The 25,405-nt window shown below is 57.3% G+C and overlaps 7 protein-coding genes across 7 annotated transcripts; 2 read left to right on the plus strand and 5 right to left on the minus strand.

Annotated features, from left to right (window-relative positions):
• Positions 1-2,990: 2,990 nt before the first annotated feature.
• INS49_001349 (uncharacterized protein) lies at positions 2,991-3,682 on the plus strand (the record flags this gene model as incomplete). Its single annotated transcript, XM_043162179.1, has 3 exons — positions 2,991-3,046; positions 3,132-3,189; positions 3,299-3,682. The coding sequence occupies 3 exons, from the start codon at positions 2,991-2,993 to the stop codon at positions 3,680-3,682; spliced, it is 498 nt and encodes a 165-aa protein (XP_043030685.1).
• Positions 3,683-3,875: 193 nt separating this feature from the next.
• INS49_001350 (uncharacterized protein) lies at positions 3,876-5,196 on the minus strand (the record flags this gene model as incomplete). The annotated part of the gene is made up of 2 exons (XM_043162180.1): positions 3,876-4,412; positions 4,507-5,196. The coding sequence occupies 2 exons, from the start codon at positions 5,194-5,196 to the stop codon at positions 3,876-3,878; spliced, it is 1,227 nt and encodes a 408-aa protein (XP_043030686.1).
• A 1,826-nt stretch (positions 5,197-7,022) lies between these two features.
• On the minus strand, positions 7,023-9,973 carry INS49_001351 (uncharacterized protein; the record flags this gene model as incomplete). Its single annotated transcript, XM_043162181.1, has 5 exons — positions 7,023-7,318; positions 7,376-8,792; positions 8,853-9,659; positions 9,753-9,811; positions 9,919-9,973. The coding sequence occupies 5 exons, from the start codon at positions 9,971-9,973 to the stop codon at positions 7,023-7,025; spliced, it is 2,634 nt and encodes an 877-aa protein (XP_043030687.1).
• A 1,802-nt stretch (positions 9,974-11,775) lies between these two features.
• Positions 11,776-13,939, minus strand: INS49_001352 (uncharacterized protein; the record flags this gene model as incomplete). Its single annotated transcript, XM_043162182.1, has 4 exons — positions 11,776-11,901; positions 12,054-13,634; positions 13,696-13,840; positions 13,932-13,939. The coding sequence occupies 4 exons, from the start codon at positions 13,937-13,939 to the stop codon at positions 11,776-11,778; spliced, it is 1,860 nt and encodes a 619-aa protein (XP_043030688.1).
• A 1,198-nt stretch (positions 13,940-15,137) lies between these two features.
• Positions 15,138-18,080, minus strand: INS49_001353 (uncharacterized protein; the record flags this gene model as incomplete). The annotated part of the gene is made up of 10 exons (XM_043162183.1): positions 15,138-15,665; positions 15,750-15,928; positions 15,991-16,048; positions 16,105-16,258; positions 16,314-16,381; positions 16,436-16,830; positions 16,886-17,021; positions 17,083-17,602; positions 17,754-17,843; positions 17,941-18,080. The coding sequence occupies 10 exons, from the start codon at positions 18,078-18,080 to the stop codon at positions 15,138-15,140; spliced, it is 2,268 nt and encodes a 755-aa protein (XP_043030689.1).
• Positions 18,081-21,277: 3,197 nt separating this feature from the next.
• INS49_001354 (uncharacterized protein) lies at positions 21,278-22,982 on the plus strand (the record flags this gene model as incomplete). Its single annotated transcript, XM_043162184.1, has 3 exons — positions 21,278-21,491; positions 21,566-21,698; positions 21,761-22,982. The coding sequence occupies 3 exons, from the start codon at positions 21,278-21,280 to the stop codon at positions 22,980-22,982; spliced, it is 1,569 nt and encodes a 522-aa protein (XP_043030690.1).
• Positions 22,983-23,988: 1,006 nt separating this feature from the next.
• On the minus strand, positions 23,989-25,054 carry INS49_001355 (uncharacterized protein; the record flags this gene model as incomplete). The annotated part of the gene is made up of 4 exons (XM_043162185.1): positions 23,989-24,096; positions 24,178-24,437; positions 24,610-24,636; positions 25,033-25,054. 4 exons carry the CDS (start codon positions 25,052-25,054, stop codon positions 23,989-23,991), a joined length of 417 nt encoding a protein of 138 aa, XP_043030691.1.
• Between the last annotated feature and the right edge of the window lie 351 nt (positions 25,055-25,405).

The raw sequence follows: 25,405 nt of genomic DNA on the forward strand, positions 1-25,405 counted from the left end.
GTGGGTTAAGAACAAGAATAGATGAACAAGCTGGGAGGCCAGGGGTACCAACAGGTGGGCAGTTTTCCACTCGGCGTCACCCGAGATGCACCCAAAGTCAGTAGACCAAGCCAGGCCTGAGCTGTGCAGTGCTGGAGAGCAAAAACGTGCCGCCAGGACCGGATGGGCCAGATGGGCCAAGATGGGCCAAATGGACCATGCAGGCCCTGCCAGTGGGCGGCGAAAAGGACGACGGCGTCAAGGGAGACGAGATGGAAGAGACAAGGACTGGTCCGCACCCATGCTCGGTGGAGTCCCGACGGTGAGTGAACCTGTCCCTCGCATGTTAGTGCACCTGCGGACGCTGGCTGTGTAACGGGGGGCTTTACGGGAGGTACGGAGGTACAACGGCACGGTGTGCTGCATTGTGCCTGTTTCCTGCACAGACAATCTGCCCCTTGTCCCTGTGCCTGCTGCGATCCCCTCTCTGCCCCTCGCCCCTCCGGAGCCCTCTGGAGTCTGGAGTCTCTGCAGGCACCTCGGGGGTTTTCTGACACGGCAGCAGAGCTCTCCACGGCCTATGGGTTCAGCTGCACTGAGGCCTTGGACGAACCCATCCAAGCTGTCCCGGCGTGCGTCTGGGCGAGTCGTTGAGCAGCATTCGCATCGACGGGACGATCAATACCACCCAGTAGGGATGCACAAGCTGGTTATGCCCTGGTAGCCCGCAAGGCATTGGCTGGCATCGCTTGTCAGTCGGACACGGCAGCTCGGCGGCGACTCAGCAGAGCCAATCAAGGCGGCCCAGCCCCTTGCCCGGGGTCAGGGGTCCGAGGTTGCCTTGCAGGAAAAAAGGGGGCCGCCAACGAAACCTCAAACATTTATCACCAGGGCGCCATCACCAGGCTAGAACAGAACAGAGCCAACTGACAGAAACAACCGGTCGAAACATATGATCTCTTGACTTGCTTACTACCGCCGATCTGCAAAGATCAGATGGAAACAACACCACGTTGTGTCACTCCCCGCACCCACCTCAACCTCGCCGAATCCTTGGGACTCGGCGGAGGGGCCCCTTGATATCCCCAGAACGCGGGACCACACTGAGACTGGGCAACACGATACGCAGAGAGTCCTCTGCACAAGCCTCCAGGATCGCGGCAGATGGCTATCATCAGGCGACGGTGTTGCGACTCTGCCTGCCCAGGTGCGCAAGATCTGTCGCGGTGGCACAACGGGGCTTGATGAAGGACAGTCGCGCCCCGTCTGTGTTTCTCCGTTTGGCTCGAACATGACATTATTCCGGCCGACCTCACCTTGTCTCTGCCATACCTCTGCCATGCTCTGCCCTGCTTGCGTGCCATCCTTCGCAGTCCGGCTGCCCCTTGTGCAGGACCTCAGACCAAGCGAGATGGCCCTGGATGACCCCAAGGCGCTTGGTGCTCCCTCGCCGAGGTCCTTTTTCGGAAGGAAGCCGCCCAGCCCAGCGACGGTGGGGGATGCGCCAGCTGTCGGCAAGCTCGGAATACGAAGCTACGAAGAAGCAACCCAAGATCCAACATCGCAGGACCGGAATCCTCCCAAGATATGAGGTCTTGACAGGCGCCTTGGCTCTTTTTGGCACCATCCAGCCGCATTGAGGCCAGCCCACTGCTCAATCTTTCCAGTGCCACGTTCCTGCGGTTCCCTGGGCCACGCTGCGCGGGATGGAGGCTCCGCATGGCAGCGTATGAGCACTCTGTCAAACGCAGTCAGGCCTGCAGATCCCCACTTCGTATCTTCAGGTTGAGTGCTTCTCATAATCTAAGGACTGCCTCAATTTAATCTCGCTGAGAGCCTCCCGCCCCGTCCACCCCTGGCCAACGGCCCCGAACCCTGCACAACCCCTTGGCAGGGCCGGCCAGGCCACAGGCCTGCTGGCGATAAGGCCCTGCCATGCGAAAGCAAATCTTGAAAAAGAAAAATAAAGAGGATGGGCGAGAGCCCGGATTTCCTGCCAAACAGGGAACGTCGACGCGTTCTCGGCCAATAGTCGACACTGCCAGGTCGCTGCTGGACCCGAGATGCTGGCCACAGAGCCTCGCCTTGACAGAGATCTTATGATTAAGCGACGAGATCTCACGTTTTCGTCTCTTGGCACTCCCACGTTGTGATTTTGTCTTCCCCCGACTCCTTGTAGATGATCATTTTACCGCTCCAGAATAAAGCTCGGATGCTACCGAGGCTGGCGGCAGATCATATAGCCGCCACCTACATAGCCCTCACATTGTGCAGCACAATCTCCCTCACAATTTACCAGCTCTCCGGGTTGGCAGCTGCTGCGCTGCTGGACCGAGGCACTGCAAGATGGATGCTGGTGTTGATCCCGGAGAAATTGTCAGGCACTGACTCATTAAAGGTATGGAACCCTTCAAAAATTATTCTAGACGGTGGCCATCCTGCAAAAGGAAGAGGCTATTCCCATAGGACTTCATCCCATGGAAGGGAGCTACAGTAGTCTGTGTACGGCCAAGTCAGACCAACGATTTTTCGGGTCCATGCAACTGTTCATAACAGGATTGTTTCATTGAGTGAGTACAAGTGTAGCTTGTACCACGGTGATATTCCGCCTCTCGCATGAAGTTATTCTCACTTGCTGCCGAGGTGGAAGTCTCTTCATGATGAACGAAGGTCTCCGTCATGTCCAAGAAACATCACAAATCCTGCCCTTACGAAAGCATTCAGGACAGGAAGCCTGGACTCGGGCACACGCAATGTGATCATCTAAGAATCCAACAATGAGTCTCTCAGGCTGGTCCGACCTCGTATGTCAGGGTTTAACCCTGGTCGGAGCCCCTTCTACTGAGCCGACCACCTCCCCAGCTCCCAGAGCTTCAGGGTTGGGGTCAGCGAGACGTCATTCCGAAATTTGCTAAGTGATACGCCGCCGCAGGCGTACAAGCCGGAGAGTCGAACCGCCTTAACGAACGCGCACACTGCCCTCCCCAAGACAGCCATTGACGAGCAACAAGATGGGCGCGAACTCGTCCAAACCGTCCGACACCCAGCCGCCACACGTGTGGAAGGGGTAAGCTCGCCCGCCTGCCTGGCACCCGTCTATGTCTTTTTACTTGACCGTTGCGCGGTTGCTGACGACGGTGCGGGATCTCCAGGTCATCACCCAGCAGCGTATCACAAGAGATGGTCGAGTCGCTGCAGTCGAGCACAGAGGTGCGTCAACCACTCGCCCTAGATCAGAGGACACAGAACCATCTTCCCCTACCCTCTTGGGTAGTTGTGTACCGGACAGCCCAAATACTGACCCACGAGGAACCGACAGACCGACGCGTCCCGCGCCCAGCTGGCCGAGCTCCAGGTGCAGGCCCGCGTCGCCGCGGAGCTGCGCAAGCTGCAGCAGCAGGAGGACAAGCGGCTCAGGGAGCTCACCGACAAGCTGGCCTCCTCCAGCGCCGACGACAACAACAAGCAGCCGTCCGTGACGCGGCACGAGGTGTCCGGGGAGGTGCGGGCGCTGCGGGCGAAGCTGGAGCAGAGGAAGGGCGTGCGCGAGGTGCCCGAGGGCGTCGAGGCGGCCCGTGGCGACGTCGTGCGCTGCCTGCGCGAGAACGACCGCCGGCCGCTGGACTGCTGGAGGGAGGTGGAGCGGTTCAAGGAGGAGGTGCGCCGGCTGGAGAAGGGGTGGGTTGAGAAAGTTATCTCATGAGGGGGTGGAGAGCGGCCTGCCTGTGCGTTCACTTGGGAGGGGGACATCACCGATGAGATACAATATGCGTCCGGGAGCGCGTGTATGATACGGGAGCTCTTCTTGACGCTTTGAAAAGGGAGATATAGACTACGGCCCCAGACCCTGGGATGGCAAAGGAAATTCAAGCAAAGCTTAAAAAGACGTATCGGAATCATTGGATTTGTTCTAGCGAGCCCAAGCCCGGAGTATCGTCAGCTTCGCTATTTTGCTGCTGCTGCTGCTGCCGCCGCTGCTCTCTGACCCTCCTTGCCTCCTCCGCCATCTGCAGGCCCTCAAGCCTCTTCCTCTCCCTCCTGGCATCGGCGTTCTCCCACTCGCCGCCACCCTCCCCTTTCCTCACCTTCCGCCTCTCTCCGGCCGCTGCCTCCTTCAGGAACGCCCTGAAACGCCCAATCCTCCTCGTGTTCTCGGCGAACCTCTCGTTGGCGATCTTCACCAGCGCCCGCAGATACTCCACCGAGACCGTGCAGTGCTTGGTCCCGTTCGTCTCCCGCCCGATCAGGCTCTCCAGCCCCAGGCCCATGGAGCGGATCGCCACGATGGGCGTCGCTGCTGCTGCCGATGCATCGTGATTGGTCGTTGTCGGCGGAATAAGGTTAATGGCACCACTCTCGCGGAAGCCAGCCTGGAGGCCGCAACGGAGTATGAGCTGGGCGTGCTGGGGGGACGCCGTGAGAACATGTAAGATCTGAGAGATCGGTTGTTAGCATGCGGCAACAAACGTGGAACTTGGGACAGATCAAGAGTAGAAGCAAGCAACGCAAGTGAAAAGGCAACCATACCATAGGCTCAAACTTGAAATGAATCAACCTGCTCTCCCCCATCTCCTCCGCCGAGCTGCCCTCCCTCCCGTCAAAGATGGGCTCCTCTATGCCCAGCAGCGCAGCCACGATGTTGGGCTCGCTGTCCAGCTTTCCGCGCGATTCGACAGGCTCGTGGGAGACGAACAGCCACCGGCCCCCACCGCCCTTGCCGCCCACGCCCGCGACAGTGTTCACCGAGGCCGCGGCCGCCGGCTCGTCCCTCCCGTTGCCACCGCCACCGGGCGTGGCCCCGGCCCTCACAGCACCGGCAGCCGCACCGCCGGCCTCCGCTTGCCCCTGCCCCTGCCCCTGTCCCTCAACCCCGTCCTCCCCTTCGCCCTCCTCGACGGCCAGGTGGTGGCCCGGCAGCAGCAGCAGGCTCCCCTCGTCCGCAGCCGCGGGCCCACCCCGGCCCGCCCTGCGGCCCTCGAGGAAGACGCTGACGCGGCCCGCGCAGCTGCTGGTGGTGACGAGCCCGTCGAGCCCGTTGATCTCGTCGATGAGGTCCCTGATGCCCGCGTCCACCGTGCCCTTGGGGCTCAGGTCCGTGTACTCGTCGTCCGGGACCGCGAGCTGCGCCAGGATGGCCTCCTTGCGGCGGGCGAAGGAGGGCGGTATGGGCGCTGTTGCTGCTGCTGGCGCCTGCTGGTCCCGAGGTGGTTGGTGCATGATGTCGACGGGCGTCGTGTGTTGTCCCCAGTCTCCTCTAAAAAGGATACCGTGCGACAAGGGACGCTGAGAGGGTTGCCTGTTGTGGTGGTGCCACTGATGATGTCCGTTGGTGACAACTGCGTCCACGGTAGCTCCCGAAGACAACACGGACGATGACGTTCCCTTCTTTGGAGCCTCGGGCCCTTTTAGAGGTTTGGCCGACTTATCTTTAAATTTTTCTTTGTCAATCTCGCGGGTTGGCCTGAGGGGTGTCACGTGGGGACGCTGCGGTTCCCGCAAGGGTCGCTGAGTAAACGCCCGAAAAGATTCGTATTGTCTTTTGATGATCTTCGCCTGTCAGTGCGTGCCGCATGCCCATTAATGCTACCGAAAGGACGGTGTACAGCATGGGGAGGGGTCGGTTTCCCTACATTTTGCCCTCGCCCTGCACGGCGGGTCGAGGGCGTTGTCCTGGGCGCAGCTGGCGCCATGCATTGTTCTCTTACTCATGAGAGGCGAGTCGCCTCGGCCAGGTTCTGGGGTCACCGGGACCGAATGATGTCAGGGTCCACAACCCCGTCTATTCACAATCAAAGGTTCATTGGGATGCATCAACACTATTGGACCCAGCCATATAGTAGACTCTCAGGTCCTTGTCTGATATTGTAGGAACTGTTCAGTTGCTCGCTCATCCTCGATGCTCAGTACTGGGATGCTGGCGCGAACCATTTTCGCCCGGGCACCGGACACCCGGCACCGCACAGCAAGCAAGACCTACTAAGCTTGCCTTGCTGCAACGGACTACGACCACACCACATCCGGCTGGCCTTTCCCCATTCATGATCGCGCATCACACTTGGAGTCCGCCAATAGTTGCGTCTATCAGAATTTAACGGTAACGGTCTTCGATCCAGGCCTCACCGATTGCAGGGGGGGGGGTATTTGGGGTTGTGATTTCGCTACCATATAACGAGCTATGTCGAACTGTGGTCACTCGACCAGGCAGCCCAGCATCGTCTGTCTATCCTCAAAGTCTTGGGCCATATTCTTCTTTCCCCAGCAAGCGTACCAGACACAGAAAGTCCATCCCACATCTCGCCGCTTGCCAGAAACCCAGGCTGACCCATGTGGCATGAACAAAGCCCGGACATCAAAATATGCTCCCTGACCAGGAAGAACCATCCCGGTGTAGCTGCGCTCTCGTCTCTTCTCCCATCCCGTCCCAGGAGGTTGTGTCGGAAAGTCTTCCCATTGCCAGAAAGTATCCTCCGCTCCTGAAACGCCCGGTATAGCCTCTGTCCACTTGGACAACACAAAGAGACCCATCCGAGGCTCGGCCTTCCTCTTGTCTTATCCCGTGCCCTTCCTTTCCTTTCCTGACTCCGTTTTGTGACATTCGTCTCTACATGACGTTCGATTTGCCCAGCCGTAGCATGGACAGTACATGATTCTCTATTCGCTTTGCCTCCTGGTCTGGAATATTGAGGGTGGTCTCTTCGAATAGGCAAGATAACAAAAGCAGCAGTAGCTTCCAAAGTGTTGTAAGTGTAGTGTCATGGGGTATTGGGGGTTGTGTTTCGACTCCAATTGCGGGCGTATGGACTCGTGCCTGCATGCCGCCGGTGTTTCTTGGTGTCATTGATGATGTGATGATTGTTTGGATGGGGATGGGGGGATCGCATGATGCTGCATTCTTCCGCTCGGCTAAGGCTCCTTGCCTCGTCTGCCCACCCGAGGGCAGAGGAGCAAAAGCCAGTTGTGTCGTGCTCATTGCTCGTGAGGCTGTCATTAAAAAGGCGAAAGTGATGGGGAACAGGGGTAGAGCGCTAAATTGGAAGCGCGGCTCACGTTGCCATGGTGTTGGCGGTGCCACCGACCTGCCGCTTGACCTGTTCGCGGGCCCAGCGGGCTGTCTCAATAGTACGAGGCTGGAAGTCGCGGTTGGCCCGAGTCTCCTTGATCATCGCAGCAACCCAGTCCTGGCGGAAGGCCTCGACCAGCTCTCCGTTGGGGTACGCGTCCGCGAGATCGCCGATAACGCCCATGGACGCCCGCATCAGAGCTTCGCTGCGGTTCATGTCATTGGCGATGATGTTCAGCAGCTGGAAGATGGAGGCAACGTGCTCTTGGAGTATTTGAGCTGCGGGGTGAGGGTCAGCGCTGTGCGTCTTTGAGAGCAAAAAGGTAGAATACTCACTCTTGGAACTGGTCTTCATAGCACCAATAATACCGCCCCAAGCATCCATAATGCCCTCCCGCAGAGAGATGACATAGTCGTACATCTCGTAGCTGCCCTCGGGACTGGCAGTAACAGTCGCTGCTTGCTGAAGGACCTGTGCCACGACAGACAAATACTTCTCGAAGTGGCCGCCAATGGCACTTGCAATGTCGCCAAAGCACTGCAGAATGGCAGGCTTGAACTGATTGGACAAAGCCGTAGACCTCAGGTTGTTAAGCAGGTAGTTCATGAAGCTGTCGCAGTACGGTGCGCTCTGCTCTCCCATCGATCGGGTAATGTCGCTCACAAGACCGATAGCCATAGAGCACAAGCTTGGCTCTTCCTGGTTGCCCAGCGCGTTGTAAAGGAACGGAGTGAAGGCATCCATGTACTTGACGAAGTCCTCTTCCATAGCGTTAGAAAGCGCGCTGATGGCGGCAAAAGCAGCCTCAGGCACACTGGACTTGGCGCCAGCAGAGCTCAAAATCTGGAGGAGGATCTGCATGATCCGGTCACCCTGGGGAACAATCTCCTTGTCCAGTCGCTGAACGATGGCCTGGAGCACGGAGCAAAGACTTGTCTGCATGTCCTCAAGAGTGATCTTGTCCTCGACACTGACGACCTGGCTCTGCATGGGAATCGTGTTCTCCAGGCGCTCAAGGATGACGGTGGAGAGCTGTGCAACTGACTGAACAGAGTCTTGTGCAGCATTCTGAACGAAGATGTTGAGAACTTCGTAGGTTGCCGTGCGGACCGTGTTGTCGCAGTCCGGCCGGGCAGTGACAGTCAGGAGGGACTGGATGCTGTCGTTGAAGTGCCCTGTGAGGGCATTGGTCTGTGTGCCAGGCTCGCCGGCGAAGCGTTCAGCGAGGTTCATGAGAGCCCAGCAGCACGAAGGGGCCATCTTGGGGTTGGTCTGCAGGCCAGAGAAGAGAGACCGGATCAGAGGGTCCAGGTGCGTGGCGGGATCGATGGCCTCTGAGCACGCCTCAGTAATGCGGCCGAGAGCATAAGCTGTCGAGTCCCGGACATGCACAGACGAGTCGTCCATCATTTGGATGAGGATTTGCAGGGCAGACTTCACTATTGGCTCGAGCACCTTCTCATCAGGTCCCTCCATGATGGCGCCGAAAGCAGAGACTGCAGCATCTCGGTTGTGCCAGTCGTCTGAGCGCAGGTTTCCCTCCACGAATGCGATCACGGGCGGGATGATAGTTGCCTGCACTGCCTGGGCGTAGAGCTGCAGACACTGGTAAGCAGCACGGGAGATGTTGTACTCGTCATCAGCTGCGTCCTCATCCTGCTTGGTGAGCAGGTTCAGCAGGACTGGCACCACCTCGTTGGTCGCGACGCGGGCGAAGTTGTAGAAAGGCCGCATTTGATCTGAGCTGTCGACCTGGGAGGATGTCAGTTTCTGCACCATTCCCGACCGACATGTTTGAGTGGCGAAGCTCACCTGTGCGTTATCATCCTCGATTGCGATCTCCTCCTCGCAGACAGTGCTCCAGAATTCCACGGCAAGCTTGGCGACGTCCTCATCCTCGCTCTTCATGCCGAGAATGGTCAGTCCGAACAGAGCCTTCTCCATGTAGAAGCGCATCTTGTCGTAGTAGAGGGCCATGATCCGGTTAAGACAACCGAAAGCACCCTGCTGTATGCGGGCGTCTGAGGCTTGGGTGGCCTCGCACACCACCTGCATGATGTAATTCCGTTCGCCCTCGTGCTTAAAGTTGTTCTCGACGAACTCCAGAGAATCACCCAGCGCAGTGATAGCGGCGAGCCGGATCTCGCTGTTGGTCTCCTCCTTCCGGGCGCCTTGCACGACGGCTGTCAAGATGGCGTTCGAGTGGCCAACCAGAGCCGCTCGCAGGTCGGCATCCTGGCTCTCGCAAACGAAACCGATAGTTGTCAGCGAGGCTTGCTTCTGATGTGGGTTGCCCTCGCTGACACTCCGGACCAAGACTCCCATGAGATCGGCCCACTGGTTACGTGGCAGCTCGATGGCAGCGATGGAGGCAACGACCTGGGCAGCAGCCTGGCCGGCCTGGGAGTTGCTGGACGACAAGGTCTGGACGGCCAGATCCTTGACGCGTGTCTTGGTCTCATCATCGGTTTGCTGGAGCCATTTTTGTTGTAATGTTGCTTGTCTTGCGAATTCTCTGGCGGTGAATGCGTTCTTCAAGGCGATACCGGCGGCGGCTCGGATGGGACCTTCGGCGTTCTCATCTGCCAATGCCTGCACGAGGGTCGCGAGGTACAATGACTAAGTGAGGGGCATGTTGTTAGTGACGGTGGTCACCGAAGGGCAGGCAGCACGCAGGCACACGGTGGGGTGTGGAGGGGGGTTTTTCCTTACAAAGTTGTTCTCGGCGGCCTGTGTGAGCTGTTGCTCGGCAGCATTTCGAAGGTTCGCGTCTGTGAGGTGGTCAGCAGGACTGTCCTCGGCGGGCGCATCGCATCGTGACGGGACGGGGTGCACGGCACTGGTGGGCGAGGTGGACAGGCAGATGGGGAGGACTCACCGGGAGACAGCGAGTTCAAAAGCACCTCGTTGATCTGAGGGGCCCCTTCCGCCATGGCTGCGGGTTTTCAAGAGGTTGGTATTTGTGTAGGACGGGTTGCAGAGAGGTGTAGAGGTCGGTGTGGGTTGCCTGGGGGGAAGAAAAACATGAGTTTGTTGGTCGTAATAATTTGTTAGCGGCAGCGGGGAGGTTGAAGTGCGGCTCGCATCACATTCACAGGCTTATTCTCGACCGCACTGGATGGAGTATGTAGGTCTAGTGCGGGCCAGGTGTGTAGGTAGCAGACCTAGGTAGGTGCTGGGCATGTGGAAAAGGCAGCAAGGTTCCTGAGTCGAACTTGGGCCGATCGACCCCTCCGCCTGGGAGCTTGCACCGCACCTTACGTACCGGGCTCGATGAAATAAACAACACAACGACCTGATGATGTCCAGACGGCTCAACGCTGCGGCTTCGGACCAAGTAGCCACAGGAGCTGAATCACGCTTTCTTCTGACTCTCCTTGCTGCTCTGAAGCTGTTCCAGGCCGTGCACAAGCCTTGTCGCGCCTGCTGATTGCTCTGGGGAGGTACAAAGGAGCGTGGAGACGGGTGGTCCAGCAAGGGCGCCCGTCCTTCTATTTTATGTCTCGTCTGTCCGCGTGGTGCTTTTGTGGGGGAGGTTGTTTCGCGTCAAAAGACAGTCGTCGTGGGCTCCAGGAGAAGCAGATGGAGTGGTTGCCGCCAGGGAGTTGGATTCTTTTCGTCCGAGGGGCGAGTATTGTGCGAGGAGAGGGGCGTCGGCCAGACGAGGAGGAATGCGGATTTGGCGGTGTTGACGTCCGGTCCCTTCTGCGGTTGCCGGCTGCAGCCCAGTGCCCAGCAGCCTTGGGGAAAAGAGGGCCGCCGCTTGTAGAGTTAGCGCCATTGCCCCCCTCGTGCCTCTCGTCCCTTCCTGCGTTTTTCATTCGCCCGGTCCGGGTCCCACCTGCATGGTGCCCTGCTCGCCTACGTCCCCAAGCAGCCGAGCAGCCACACCTGCTGTCAGGGTAAGGTATCTTCTCTCGGAGGATCGCTACACGCCAGGGGTTCCCTCCTCTGTCTACCTGCTGCAGAATGCCTACCAGGCTGCTAGTCTGTTGGCTACCATGGAAGAGACCAGAACCACCCAGGCAGTGCCATGCCCCTGAGGGATCTGCTATACCAAAACCCAAAGGCCTGGCTCTGGTTGCCTTGCCCAGCAGCGTCTTGAGCAAGGCTGACCACCTCCCGGTGCGCTTCTCTGGTTTCTCTCGGTATGAATGCAACTGGAAACAGCCTCTCGTTCGAATGTTTAGCTGGAACCCAATATGACGACAGAGGGACTCACGAAGGGCCCGACACCGTTGTTTCAGGCCGCTACAACACTAAGGCCGAGGTGAGCGCTTCCGGAAACGGGCAATGCTTATCTAGGGATGTAGACAAACTGGGTACTCCGCCTGCTTGGCATGTATCTGGAAGTGTCGGTGTCCGGTTTAAGCATCGGCGACATAGATTGTGACGAAATCTGGAGTAGACACCTTCAAGTAGTCATGTTTCACAGATCTGAATATCCGTCAGGGTAACCTCAGCCTCTTCCGAAATCAACGTGATGACTTTTCCTAGCCCTAATAATTATGCGTCTCGCCTTTCCCTTGCGACTAACTACAGGCGCCGTGACATCTTTCGATATACGACCAGATGTCAACCTCCCATGCTTTGGATGGCGGTGTCATGAGAGGGTCAAGACCAAACCAGATGCAATTTACTTTTATGCCATCCATCCCTCGGCGGCCCTCAGAAAGCGAGCTATGATCCCACTTCCCACCACCTGGTTCCGTCCGTCTAGCACAGACAGACCCATTTACATCTCGTCCGCAGCAGACTCCAGGCGGTTAATTATGTCCGCCCCATTAGCCTTGCCATTGCCCTCGATTTGTTTGTCGCTCAGATTCCTCAGGATGGGACTGCTAGGACGGGACAAGACAAACTATAGTGGCAGTAGGGGTTTTGCGTCAGCCGGTTACCAAATCCAATTCTTCAGAGACGGGGTTTGAACAATCTGAGAACTTTCAACGGCAGGGGGCTTGGGCTTGGACTTGTGCTTGTGCTTGGGTCGGGACCGCTCTGAAGGTCACTCACGTTACTAGCCGCGCTCAGCAGTGCCACCAGCGAGCTCTGTACGACATCCTCGTGGATGCCCACACCCCACACCTTGGTCTGGCTTGACCCGGCGGCCGTGCATTCTATGTAGGTAGCGGCCTTGACGTCGCGGCCCTTGCCAACGGCGTGTTCCTTGTAGTCGTTCACGTCAATGTCCACGCCGACGCTCCGCAGCGCATCCGACAGGGACGACAGCGGGCCATTGCCCCGCCCGCGCAGCTTGTACTCCTTGCCGTCGACGGAGAGGACACCCTCGAACAGACGGGGCAGGGACATGGTGTCGGGCGTCTTGCCCGGCTCGGGCGGCGCGGGGCTGCGCGACCGGTCGGGAGAGATGCTGTAGTCCACAATCGTGAAGCGCGGGTTGTCGCGCAGGAAGTATGTCTTCTCGAACAGCTCCGTGATCTCCACCGGCAGGAGTTCGCGGCTGCGCTCCTCGGCCGCCTTTTGCACAACCCGGCTGAAGTCGACCTGCAGGCCACGGGGCAGGTCGAGATGCAGGTGTTGTTGGATAATCCACGCGGCACCGCCCTTTCCACTCTGGGAGTTGACACGGATGACGGCTTGGTAGTCGCGGCCAATATCCTTGGGATCCAAGGGCAGATAAGGGACCTGCCAGTAGTCGTCGTACTGAGCGCCGGCTTGGTCCCGGGCTTGGAAGCCCTTCTTGATGGCGTCCTGGTGCGAGCCGCTGAAAGCGCAAACGACCAAGGAACCGCCATATGGAGCGCGAGGGTGTATGGGGATCTTGTTGCACACCTCCACCGTCCGGATGACTTCTTGCAGGTCGGAGAAGTCAACCTGCGGGTTTACTCCTTGCGTGTAGAGATTCAGAGCCAGGGTCACCAGGTCCACGTTGCCGGTGCGCTCTCCGTTTCCAAAGAGGCAGCCTTCCACCCGGTCTGCCCCAGCCATCTGCGCCAGCTCTGCTGCGGCGACCGCACAGCCGCGGTCATTGTGAGGGTGAAGAGACACGCAGACCTTCTCGCGCTCCGTGATTTTCTTGCAAAAGTACTCGATCTGGTCGGCGTAGACGTTGGGCGTGGACATCTCCACCGTCGCAGGCAAGTTGAAGATGATGGGATTCTTTTCGGTAGGCTCCCACTCGCTCTTGACCGCCTCACAGATCTTGACCGCGAAATCCAAGCCAGTATCGCTGAACGTCTCGGGGCTGAATTCGAACGCCCAGTCGGTGCCCTGTTGTGAAGGATCGTCCTTGGTCAGCTGGCGGACCAGGCGGGTGCACTTCTTGGCCAGCTCTACGCTCTCCTCCTCGGTGAAGCCGAAGATTATGCGTCGGAAGCACTCGCTCGTGGCGAGGTAGATATGTACTATGGCCTTCTTGGAGCCCTTGAGGGACTCGACTGTCCTGCGGATGAGGTCCTCGCGGCAGGGAGAGAGGACCTGCAGGTAGACGTCATCGGGCACGGCGCCGGGCGTCTCGATCAGGCGGCGGGTGAAGTCGAAGTCGGTTTGCGATGCGGAGGGAAAGGAGACCTCGATCTCCTTGTAACCCAGGTCGCAGAGCATCTTGAAGTAGTCCCACTTCTCATCGCCGTTCTGGGAAGCCCGCTGCTTAGCAAGGAGCGCCAATTGGGAATGTCTGGGTCTAAACACGTACCATTGGGTCAACCAGACTTTGGTTCCCGTCCCTGAGATCAGTTGCCAGCCACCTGGGGGCCTTGTTCAGGACCTTGGAGGGCCATTGTCGGTCTGGCAGGTTGACTGCTGGGAAAGACCTGTATTTCTTGGAGGGATCCTTGAGCCTGCAAAGAGCGAGAGCGTGACACTATTTAGCTAGCTTTTCTTGCAAGAACCAGAAATGAGATCTTGCCAATTCCGCGGAGAAAAACTTACATAGGCATCTTGAGGTACCGCTGGAGGTTGGTGCCTCGCTTTCTGTTCTGATCGAAACTTTGACGGCGGGAAGTGAGGGGCACTTTTCACTTTTTTGGAGGGGCTGCAGTTGGGGAGCGACAGTCTCGATCTAGACTCTGTCTCTTCCTCGAAGCTGCCCGGGGATGAATGGTTGGCAATTGGTAGACTGAGGTATGAAATAGAGGTTGTCCTCTCAATGTCAAGGAAAATCCCCGGTTAAATAGGATAGGACAAGGGGAGTGGTCTTTTTGAGTCAACAATTGAGTCACCTCTGCCATAAAAGATCACCATCGCGGTGCTGATGCTGCAACCCTGCCCGATGTCGTCCAATTTTCTGGGGTAGGCCAGTGCGACTGTACCAAAAGACAGGGGTCTACCGTCTAACTGATATCGTCCTCTCCCTAAGCCTGTGCGACATTGCGCCAATGCGCCACTGAGCGTGGCAATGGCCTGGGCGAGTTCGGCCGCTCATCCTTTTTTTACTCCCTCTTTTCTCGTCCCCGTCGGTACAGACCAGGGTAATAATCCTTGGCAAGACGTGACTGAGGGGTGGTAGCGTTTGTGAGGCGAGCTACACTATTTGCTCTCCTTGTGATTTCTACGTTTCTAGAGTTGAGAAGCTAAACACATCCCTCTTTCGATCTAATAGGTCTTACACGCTCTCTACAACATTTCAAACCCATTTTGTCCGTGACGCCCTCGAGAGCTTTCTGCAAGTCACGAGGCTTGCGAAGTTGGACATAGAAGCATCGACGGTCCAATGGCAAAACATTGATCCACTCGCTACGTAAGAGCGGCCAGTCAAGATGAAGGCATATTCAGCCCTCCACATCTTTCCGCTGAAAGCCGAGCTTCAGTGTCAGCCGGCCCGGTATACAGCATGACCGTCTCTCTTGTCAAGGTGCATAGTATCACGAAGCAGTGTGCCCACAGCATCTGGTTACAACGGTTGTTATGTTCTGATTGCTCAAACCTATCTTTCCGTGCTTGTGTGCCCCGTTTCATTCATTGCCCCACCGACCCAACTCAGATTGGGGTTTTAAGACATTACCAGGGCCATGTATTGCTCGCTCAAGTCGCCCCTTTCCCAGATGCTTTTCTTGGAATCAGTCTGCCTACAAGCCAGCCATAGCCTTCTAATAACGATATACCAGCCCAGCGTCTTTGATCTCACCGCAGAAGCTATCAGTAACCATACATTCCCGCACCTGTGCCGACCCATCCATGCACGCTTGGCGCTCCGTCAATGTAGAACTGCAGCTCATTCTCGTATCCGTCGTTGCCAGGCATGGCCGTGCCTGGCTGTCCGTAGTAGCCGGCCTGGTTTGCAGCGAGGTTGGGGTCGTATGGCTGACCTGCGCCTGCTGCCGCCATGTTCGCTCCTTGGTGGGAGTCGAAGGCCTCGAGAAGCAGTCCCAAGCCGTCGGTAGCAGGTCGGTCTCCAAGCTGCTGCTGCTGCATCCCGGCCATGGCCTGTGCTGCCTGCGACTGTGGTATTTGTCCTTGGCTCTGAGACATTCGCATACTTGGATCGATGTACATCATCGGTGTCGGGACCTGGGGCGGCGCTTGCATCACAGCATTGGAGGAGGTCTCGCCGTTGCGGGTTTGCTGGTTGCTAGCGTCCTGATTGGCTGTGTGGTTCGTCCCAGTTCCGTTCCTGGAGGGAGGCCGCGCGAGTGCCGCTTGCAGAGCCTCGGGTACAGGATCACGCTGTGTGCCCGTTAGCAGGTCAAATTCATATGTAACAGTCAAACAGGGGGCAGCAACGTTTTCTAGAAGTTGGGTGACACGCACGCTGTCGTCCATGCTTCCCTCTATGCCGGGTATGGCACCCTTATTATCACGGTAGAACTTCTCCAGGTTCTCGAGCCATCGAGCAGCTAGTGGCCACACCTGGGATGCTTCCGTGAGGATCTGCATGGCTCGTTGGAGCATGATGGGTCCATCTCGGCTGATCATGGGATCCGGACAGACTTGGGGCAGTGTTAGCGTGACTGCACTTCTGGGCTTCCATGCCGGGCTGGATGGGACAAACCGTTTGGATATTTGCACAAATACGTAGCCATGTGGCCGCAACTAAAGACGCAGAACAACTATGGCAAATTAGCCTGGTCGATCAAGTAATTGCACCTGGATTGGAACCACATACGGCCATCTGAGCACCCAGGCTGTCGTCAGCTGCTCTCTCCATGAACTGCGTCTCTATCTGCTCATACAGGAGCTTGACATTTTTGAAGAGCTCGAGCGACATGTTGGACCAGAAAGTCTGCAGTTGAGCGTCTGATTGGTCAAGGTTGATCATCCTGTGTTGTTGTAAGCATCATCCAGACTAAGGGGTGCTGCCGTTGCCCGACGTACTCGCTCAAATATGCCTTCCGCAGTACGATGTTGCACAATCGTGTGGAGTTTGTAATGCTCAGATAGGCCTACAGTAATGGTCAATATTCGTTGTCACCCGAGAAGACTGATTTGTAGCCTACCAGGTCCTGGCCCCCTGCCTTGTAGCCCTTGAGCAGGACAGGACTCCACATATGCTCGTGTGGCAGATTGCTCTCCCACTCGTGAAGCTTCGCAACTAGCTCTGCGTACTCGCTGGTGTCTTCCCAGGGTCGGGAGCTTCTGTCATACTTGACAGCCCTGCGGGAAACCCGGCCCCAGAAGTAGTGTGTCTGGATCAGCGTCGCGAATAGAGAACGCCTCGGGTCAGATATTAATTTAGGATTGTCTATCGCAGGAGGCGTGTCTTCGAGTGCTGCCCGGGAAGGTGGCTCTTGGCCTTTGGCAAAGTCCTCCTCGCTGCATGGAAGGAGGGCTGTGATGTCACCAGCGGCAAGAGAAACAGGGGACTCGGGACCAGAATGAAGGTTATCTTGGCCTGAAGGACGATTTGTTAAATAAAATTTGGTGTGTATGCTTGTGAGACGACTTACTGTGAAGCATCCACAGAGTTCGACGTGCCGACTCAGCAGCGATAACCATTTCCTTTGATGGATTCTGAAGCGCGTACGTCTCTTCTCGGTGCAGCCGCATCAAGGCGGCCATCCTCATGGCGATGCCCATGTTGATCTTGACAGAAGTTAGCCATGCCGACTTCTGTGCGACTTGCGAACAGTGTGGGTTGACATACGTAGCTCTTGTTCTTCATCCCACTGCCCTGTTGGGCGATGCTGAGCAGGTAGAAGGCCTGACACCTCTCCAGACTGGGCACTTGATAGAGTTCTGATAATGCCACCGCGGTTGCCCTGTCCATGAATGTCTCGGCAGCCTTCATGCCGCCACCGTACCGTTCCACAAGAGATGGGGTGAAGCGCGCCGATATGCTCAGGATGCTGAGCAAGAGGAAGACACTGATGGATCGAGAGTCGGTCCGCAGGCGCTCGGGAAAGGCTTGTTTGGGGATGAAACCCAACTGGAAGTAGTTCCTAGTGAACTGGTTGACGGCCTCGATGGTATCCGGCAGCGTTGGGAGATAGTCCCACTCGTCGACGCCCTTGATGTTCTTGAGCGGCGCAGGTGAAGGAATGACGGGGGCATCGAGTATATCGCGACGCATCTTGGCCGAGTCTCTCTTCTGGCTCTTGTCGGCCCGCATGCGCGGGTGGCGGTATTCGCGATCATTGTCGGGCTGGCCACGGACGGGGAATATGCTGATGCGAGGAGATTCATCAGTACGGCAAGCAACAACCAGGACGACGCACGGCTCCGGGCCCGGCGGGTGGGCAAGCAGTATGATTGATCGAGCTCAGGTGTGAGATGGGACGTGATGGCGGCAGCGAGAGGAGGGACGGGGAGACATACCAGTCTGCGGCACTCAGGCCAGCCTCCCGACAGGCCACGCATGGTGGTTTGGCTTTGTCGTGCAGGCATTTACTCCTCATGCGGCGACATCTACAGAAGGGGGGAAGGAGAGCGAGAGTCAGTATAGCAGCACACGGGGACGGGCGACGGTCGCGGCAAGGCGCGTGTGTTCGTGGCGTTGACCCACCTCCGGCATGCAATTGGGGAGCGCCGCTTGATGACGGGCGCGGGCGCAGACGCGGGCGCAGGCGCAGAGGTCGCGGCAGGCGATGGCAGGCTCAGGTCGGTGCCCACATTCTGTATGGGTTTCGTGTCTGTGAAATCCATGAGGAGCTGTTCCTCACGACTCGAAGCCGGAATGGATCTTGGTCGAGGCCGAGTTGCTGCTGTTGCTGTCGTGGCGGCAGGCAGTCGACGGTCGCCACAAGACCTCGGGAAGTGCCTCTAGTCGTAAAAAACGGGCTAGAGGAGCCTTCGGTAAGCAGGCTGGCGGGAAGGCGGACGGGCGGGCACGGGCGGGCACTGGCGGGCACTGGCGGGCTGGCACTGGGCAGGGCGGAGGTGGAGGTGGACCTTCCAGGTTTGTGTGCGCCTGTGCCTGTGGAGCCCTGACGAGCACTAACGTCGATCTGGCTGACGGCTTGCTGTGAATCTCCCGCTGGGGCTAGAACTCGGGCGGAAACGACGACAGGGGATCCGCAGCAGCCTTGACTTGGTTCGATCAAAGCTTGTCAGCGAGCCTGGGGGAATTCAGATTCGGTCCTTCACTCAGCCTTTCGCATCCTCTCGGTTGGGACGAGTTGGTGGAGTTGGATTGGATGTCTCAGGAGGCTGGCTGCAGCCGGCCGGCCTTCTCTGCCCTCCTGTTGGGTGGTTGGCCCTCGCCCCTCGTCCTCCGGCCCTCGCCCTAGCTCGGCATCTCTCTCTCTCTCTCATATTAGGCTGAGATAATCTGATACGGTGCCTAGGGTAGAGACAACCTCCCCCGCCCCCTCCCTCGCACCTATCTAGATGTCCCTCAGAATTCCCCACCCAGAGTCTCGCCGTGCCTCCCCGTGCCTCCCAAGACCTTCCGTCACAGGTGCATCTACACGCTGTTTGTATGACGCGGACGAGGACAACCCGGAGACAAACGCTTCCCTGGGTCAAACACCCCGCACTGAAACAGCTCCCGAGACCGCATCCGGGCACGCAGGCTCCAACCGCGCGAACCTCCATCCTCATCCTCATCTCATGCCGTCACCACCTGCGCAGCACCCAACGGCACAACTGCCGAGCCCATCACCTTCCTAAACCTGTTTCGTCCTCGAGGCCCAACAGCCTCGTCTCGTCACGAACTGTTGTTGGACGTAGTCGTCCCGTGCAGAAATCCTCCAGCCTGAAGAGGCCGTCCGGTCCCGACGTGGACGGGTCCATCAGAGTTATATAATGAAATGAAAAGAAGAGAGAATTGAACAACACTCATCCGTGCCACCATCTCCTGTTCACCAGCACCGGTCCACTTCCAAGCTTTGCGAGTCCCATCCGAGTGACACGCATCTCATCCAGAACCCATCATCCTTGACACGGCTGCCCAGATTGGGTCAGCATTACGAGATGTCACGGCACTGCGAGAGCCAACCAGCTTGTCCACACTGCCTGCTGCCTACCTACTAGGTAGGCAGAGGAATGTCGCCCACGCGGACAACCCCAATCCCGACCCCCTCTGCCCCTCTCTGTCCAGCTCCAGCTCCAGCTCCAGCTCCAGCTCCAGCTCCAGCTCCAGCTCGCTGGTTGCTCCCCCCCCATAGAGACGTTATCCTACTATCCACGTCCGTCCACAATCCAACACCCTCGTCCTCACCCTCAGTCCTCGCCACATCCACCGTCCACCCGTCCTCCGTCCTCCGTCCCTAGGTCCCTAGGTCCCACCATCCACATCCAACCATCCAGTCCCCACTGTCCGATCCTACTGTGCTGTGAAGGTATCCCTGGCCTGACCTGGACTGGCCTGACCTTAGCTGGCCTGACCCGTTCTGGCCTGATTTCGAAGGGCCTGGTGTGGCATCGCGCTGAGTCTCCCTGCTTCCGGGACCTGGCTGCTTCGTGCCGAAAGTGTGCGCACACACGCGCACGCGCACACACACACTCTCGCTCTCCATCTCCCGCTTCTCAAGCCATCCATGGCCATGACGCGACCCCGGACCGAAGTGGGCCACTCATTGCCTCCGCCATCCTCAGCCTGCTGCCAGCTGTCCGTCAGCTCTAGTTTGGACTTGCAGACCGACTATTCTGGTGTCCAGTCGGCACGTGGTTGCATCGGATCCCAAAGCGCTGCCCGGCTCACAAGCCCAACGGCCCGGGCAGCCATGCCTTCGCCGGACTCGTGTGCAAAGGTGTGCTCTCCATCACTTGGCACCACACATGTCACCAATGCCCGCTCGTCTCACATCGGATCCAAGGAACGCACTGTCACATGAGGCCGTGATTAGATGCAGACATGACTCTGCTGCACGCTCCCCTTTCGCCTGCTGTGCTGTGCTCCCTCAGCTAATGCTGGTTACAGTTTCCGATATTTCAAGGTCGCATCCATGAAACATGGTAGAGACCATGGTCTGGTATTTCGCTAGGGGAAGTACATGATTCATCTACTGCCTTCTTGACAAGCTTCGAGAACTTTTCCACGGCCTTCTCCCGCTCAGTGCAACGCTTCCCTGGATGGGTCATCGTTGGGCCAGCGCAACACTGCATCGAAAAGATTGGGCCACCCTGCAGCACGCCTTGACCAACATGGTTAGCCTCCTGTCAACCACGGGGAATCCACGCCTTGGAAATGCGGCCCCAAACTTAATGAGGGAAGACTGAAGGAAATCTCTACAACAAGCTTGCTGGAGAACCGGACTGCGGATCCGCGAACCTCTGCGTGCTGGTGCCCTTACAGGCTCTGATCGCAGATTGCAGACTGCACGAGGCAAACTCGGCAGTCCGTCCGCTGCATCAGGGTGAGGGGCTGCTCTCGACAAAGGGCAGGGAGGCACGCTCAAGTGAGGCCTTCCCTCCCCTGCATAGGCGCCACTGCCCGAGTCTGCTTGCTACTATTGTATTATGGCGGATCCAGGTGACGACCTTGCCGTTGTCAGGAGGAGATAACTGCCCAACTGGAGGGAAGCCAAGTCAAAGCTGACCGCTTCATGGCTTTGTGACGACCAAGTCAGATATCTCCCCACACCTCCCTCTTGTCGTGAGCACTATGGACCTGCGACTTTTCATAGGCCTTCCACGTCGCCGTCAAGTAGTATGCTGATGATGAGTCAAAACACCTTCAGTCGGTAGCTGGTCCCGCTTATTGAGTTGTGCGTTCAGCTGCATAATCACTGGGTCGCGACTGCCGCGAGTAAGGTCAGCAAGTCCAGTTTTCTTACGACATGAATCAGTAGATAATCTTCATGACCTCCCTTGAGTTCAATATGCCTTCTTCTGTCCAGAGTTTGGATCCTTGGTTGCTGTTCCCCATTCTCCTTCCACCCCATCAGCCCGAGGTCAAGATGCTGCTACAAGCTGGCCCGACGACAGACCTCAAGGTCGCCCTGGGCGCCTTTCTGGTCTTGCTCTTCATCTGGCTGTCCTACACTCTCTACTACCGCAAGCGTTTCTCGTACCCGCTGCCCCCCGGACCGCCGGGAAAGTTCCTAGTTGGGAACCTGGGCAGTATCAGTGAGCACCCGGAGTTGGATTACATGCGTTGGGGAAAGGAATACAGTAAGTCTTCGATGGGGGGGAAACCACCCACGCAAAGCAAAGCATATCCGGGCAGCCGGCTGAGACTTGTTCAGACTCCGATGTTATCCATGTCAACGTTCTAGGACAGCACATGATATGCCTCAACAGCGTCAAGGCGGCAACTGACCTCCTCGACCGCCGTGGGGCCAACTACTGCGACAGGCCTCGCTTCACCCTGTTCGAAATGTAGGTGATAGCAGGCCCCTATATCGGCGAGCAGGACAGAAGGAACTAATGGTTGTGGACAGCATGGGCTGGGGCCTGACATTGACCTTCCTCCGATGGGGTCCGCAGTTCAAACTTCACCGACGCCTCTTCCAGCACACCTTCACACAATCCGCCGTCAAGACGTTCCGGCCGATGCAGACCCACGAGGCCCGCAAGGCCGTACGCTCCCTTCTTGTTGATTCCCGGGGCTGGCGCGACACTGCCTTGCTTCTCACCACTAGCGTCATCTTCCGCATCGCCTACGGCCAGGAGATCAAGGACAAGGACTCGCCCTACACGGCCATGGCCCACGCCGCCAACAAAGTCACCACAAATGGCGGGATCGCAGGTTCTTCGGTCGTTGATCTGTTTCCTCCGGCCAGGTACTTCCTGCCTTCGAGTCTGTCGGCTCCTCTCCGGCATGCGAGGGACAGCCGTGGAGCGATCAAGACGATCCACGAGGTTCCGTGGGCAGACAGCATGCGCGACATAGAGGCTGGCACAGCCTCTCCCTCGTTCATGAAGTCACACTGGGAACGCTACGTCGCAAATGAGAAGGCTGGCGTTTGGCAGGAGACCACCGTCGCCGACCTCAAAGGTGCCACCGCCGCGGTATTCATCGCCGGGGGGAACAGCACCTGGGGCACTGTGCTCAGCGCCATGCTGTTCCTCACCAAATTCCCCGACGTCCAGAGGCGCGTCAAACAGGAAATCGACGAGGTGGTCGGCGCTGGCTGTCTGCCGACCTTCGACGACAGACCCAAGCTCGAATACTTCAACCGCTTTATGAACGAGGTCATGCGTGCTCTGCCGCTGAACCCGCTAGTTATCCCGCACCAGAGCATCAAAGACGATGTCTACAATGGCATGCTCATCCCCGGTGGCACCGTCATGTTCGCGAATACCAAGGCGATGTGCTCTGACCCCGACACCTACCGCGACCCAGACAAATTCGATCCGGACCGGTATGAGCGCGGCGAGCCCTACCCGGTCGGCAACTTCGGCTTCGGGAGGAGGAAGTGCCCCGGAAACCACCTCGCCACGGCGACGGTCTTCATCTTCATCGTGACCATGCTGGCAACCTTCGACCTCGACAAGGTCGTCGGCCCCGACGGCGAGGTAGTCGAGCCCGAAGCCACGCTGACGGTGGGACTCGGCGGTCACCCGGCGCCGTTTGAGTGTCGTCTGCGAGTGAGAAGTGAGGAGCGCGCGAGGCTGCTGAAGGAAGAGGAGAGCATGGGCACAAAGGCGGAGGAGAAGTGACCTTTTTTTCTTTTTCCCCTCTTTCTTTTCGGTCGGCTTTCCTTTTTGCTTTTTTATGACCACTGATGACTTACGACCTGCATACTTACCTGGATGGCTTTGCATGCTTGCATTGATGATACCGAACCTTAGACTTATAGATCATGGGGAATTCTTTTTTTTTTTTCTCTTTTCTTTTTCTCTGCTTTGTGGATGGCGTTACTTCTACTCTCCCGTAGACTTATAGACACATACTCGCAGAGCTTTACAGCCACAATCGAGCCAACATTACTTTGGGATGATAATTCTGCCTTGTTACTTGTATTTTGTGTGTCTAATTGCTAGGTTCTCGCTCACCTGCGCCGCGTTTGCATTTCTTCTCCATGTCACTATAAAGTCATGAGCATAGTGAAAAAAAAAGTATCGGTAGTGCCGGGGGGCGTTCTCTAATTTTGAGAGTGCAGTGTCTTGTGCAGAGGTTGCGACTTCTCTCCAGATGCCCGAAGGCAATAAACGAAAAGAGGAAAAAGCAAAGTTGGGAATGGATTGCTTGCCTTTATATACTGCAGGTTGTTGTTAGCTCGATGAGCCTCCAAGGTCCTAGGTCCTAGTGGACGAGCCGGCTTGCTGGAAAGGCCGGCACTTGATGAGCTTAAATGGCCTGTCGCATGTCTGGGCTCGCACTATGCGAAAGCATGACCACTCTAATGGCATTGGCTTCAAGCAGGTAGTCACTAATCCTCAATGGTTCATTTGTGGGCCAGGCTGGTTTCTGATAGCCCTGGGCCATAGTTCACCCCATGGGTCAGCTGTGAGGGAGAAAAGAGACAGATATACGCGCGAATGCCACGAGTGTTTGGTTGCATTGCTAGAGAGAAAAAAAGTATGGACACCTATACACGCGGTCTAGAGCTCATGAAGTGCACCGCAAGTATACCCTCCCAATCCTGCCGAACTGAATCCTCAACGCCGTCCAGATGCAAAAAGAAATGTGTAGCCCTACGGCAAAGGTGACCGACAATGCCGCTTAATTGTGCCGTGCAGCAGCCGCGGCGAACTGCTCTGCCTGAATCTTCTCGAGCTCCTCCATGGACAGACCGCTCTGGTCGAACTTGTTGAGCTTCTTCTCCCGTCCCTGTTTTCGGATCCTGTCAGCAACCTGTGGGGGCCGTCCGCGATTCCTGTGGGAGTGTGGGGGCCATTCATTCATTCATACCTTCTGCTGTTCCTTGTGCTCCGATGCGGCCTCGATGACCGCTGACACGTACTCGGAGAACCCGAGCTGTTCCAGGGCCTTCGTGATGTGGTCGCACGCGATGGTCTTCTTTGCCTCCTTCTCTGAGATTTCGTTGGCCTCGGATGAGACGAGCGTAATAAACTCGACGCAGCACTCGATCAACAAATCCCGAGCCTCCTTTGCGAACGCCACGCCGTTAGCGGGCGGGAGAATCTCTGTGACGATTTTCTGGACCGTGGCTGTCGTCGCTTGTCAGTATGGGGCAACGCAGCGGGTGGGAAAGAGGTCTTCGCCTCGAGAAGCTGGAGACGGCTGCCAGCATGGTCTCGGCACAAGGCTGGATCTAGCCCAGACACATGCAGGCAACACCTCGAGGACGTCTCCCTCCCACGAGAGTGAAATGTCACTCACCCTTTGGAAGCGACAGGTCGTCATTTGCTGGGTTACTCGTTAGCGTCTTTGAACAAAAGTGTGATGAGGATAACCCGCACAAAGGTGTAAGAAATTCGTAGCAGAGGGCCGGGCAATATTGTATTAGATGTTGAGCCGAAGAGGCCTGTGTATAAGACTTTGAGGTGCAGTCTCCGAGAACGACCAGGGACTTGACAGGGCTTCATGGTATGTTGAGGCGACAACCGCTGAAGCTCCGCCTGTCATACCTCACTTGAGCAGCCTGTCGATCCACCTGAAGAGAAGGAGCCTTTGCTGAATGATTCCGTTTCGACAACAAGATCGCACTTGCAGCCTCTGGCTGCACTTCCAAAAGCCTCAGGTTCGACCAAACTCCAAGCAGTGCATGGGGTTGCCAGGGGGTTGGCAGGATTGGAAACTCACCTCCAAACTCGTGATCAGACATGGTGAAAGAGTGGCGCTGCTTGATGAAGGGTTGTAGTGAGATGCGATCGACCGGGGATTGTGGATTTTTGGGTGCCCAGGGGGAAATCAAATTTATGGAGGGAAGTCGACGGTCTTTCAAATCATATCATGCACTTCATCCTTACGACCTTGTTTGAGTCGCGTAATTTACGCCTCTGGCAAAGGGAAACGTCTCACTTTGGGGGCGCTTGCCGCTTTGGCAACAGGTGTGGCTCAGCCTATCGGCGGCCTTGCTTATCGGTCCCGGTCTAGCCGCTTCGGGTACTGAGCGGGCAGGCCTCACAAAGCGCAGCAAAATCGAAGATTTTTGTCCATAAAAGCGCGTTCTACT

This window comes from Diaporthe citri (genome assembly GCF_014595645.1).
Source record: "Diaporthe citri strain NFHF-8-4 chromosome Unknown scaffold_1, whole genome shotgun sequence".
Classification (NCBI taxonomy): domain Eukaryota; kingdom Fungi; phylum Ascomycota; class Sordariomycetes; order Diaporthales; family Diaporthaceae; genus Diaporthe; species Diaporthe citri.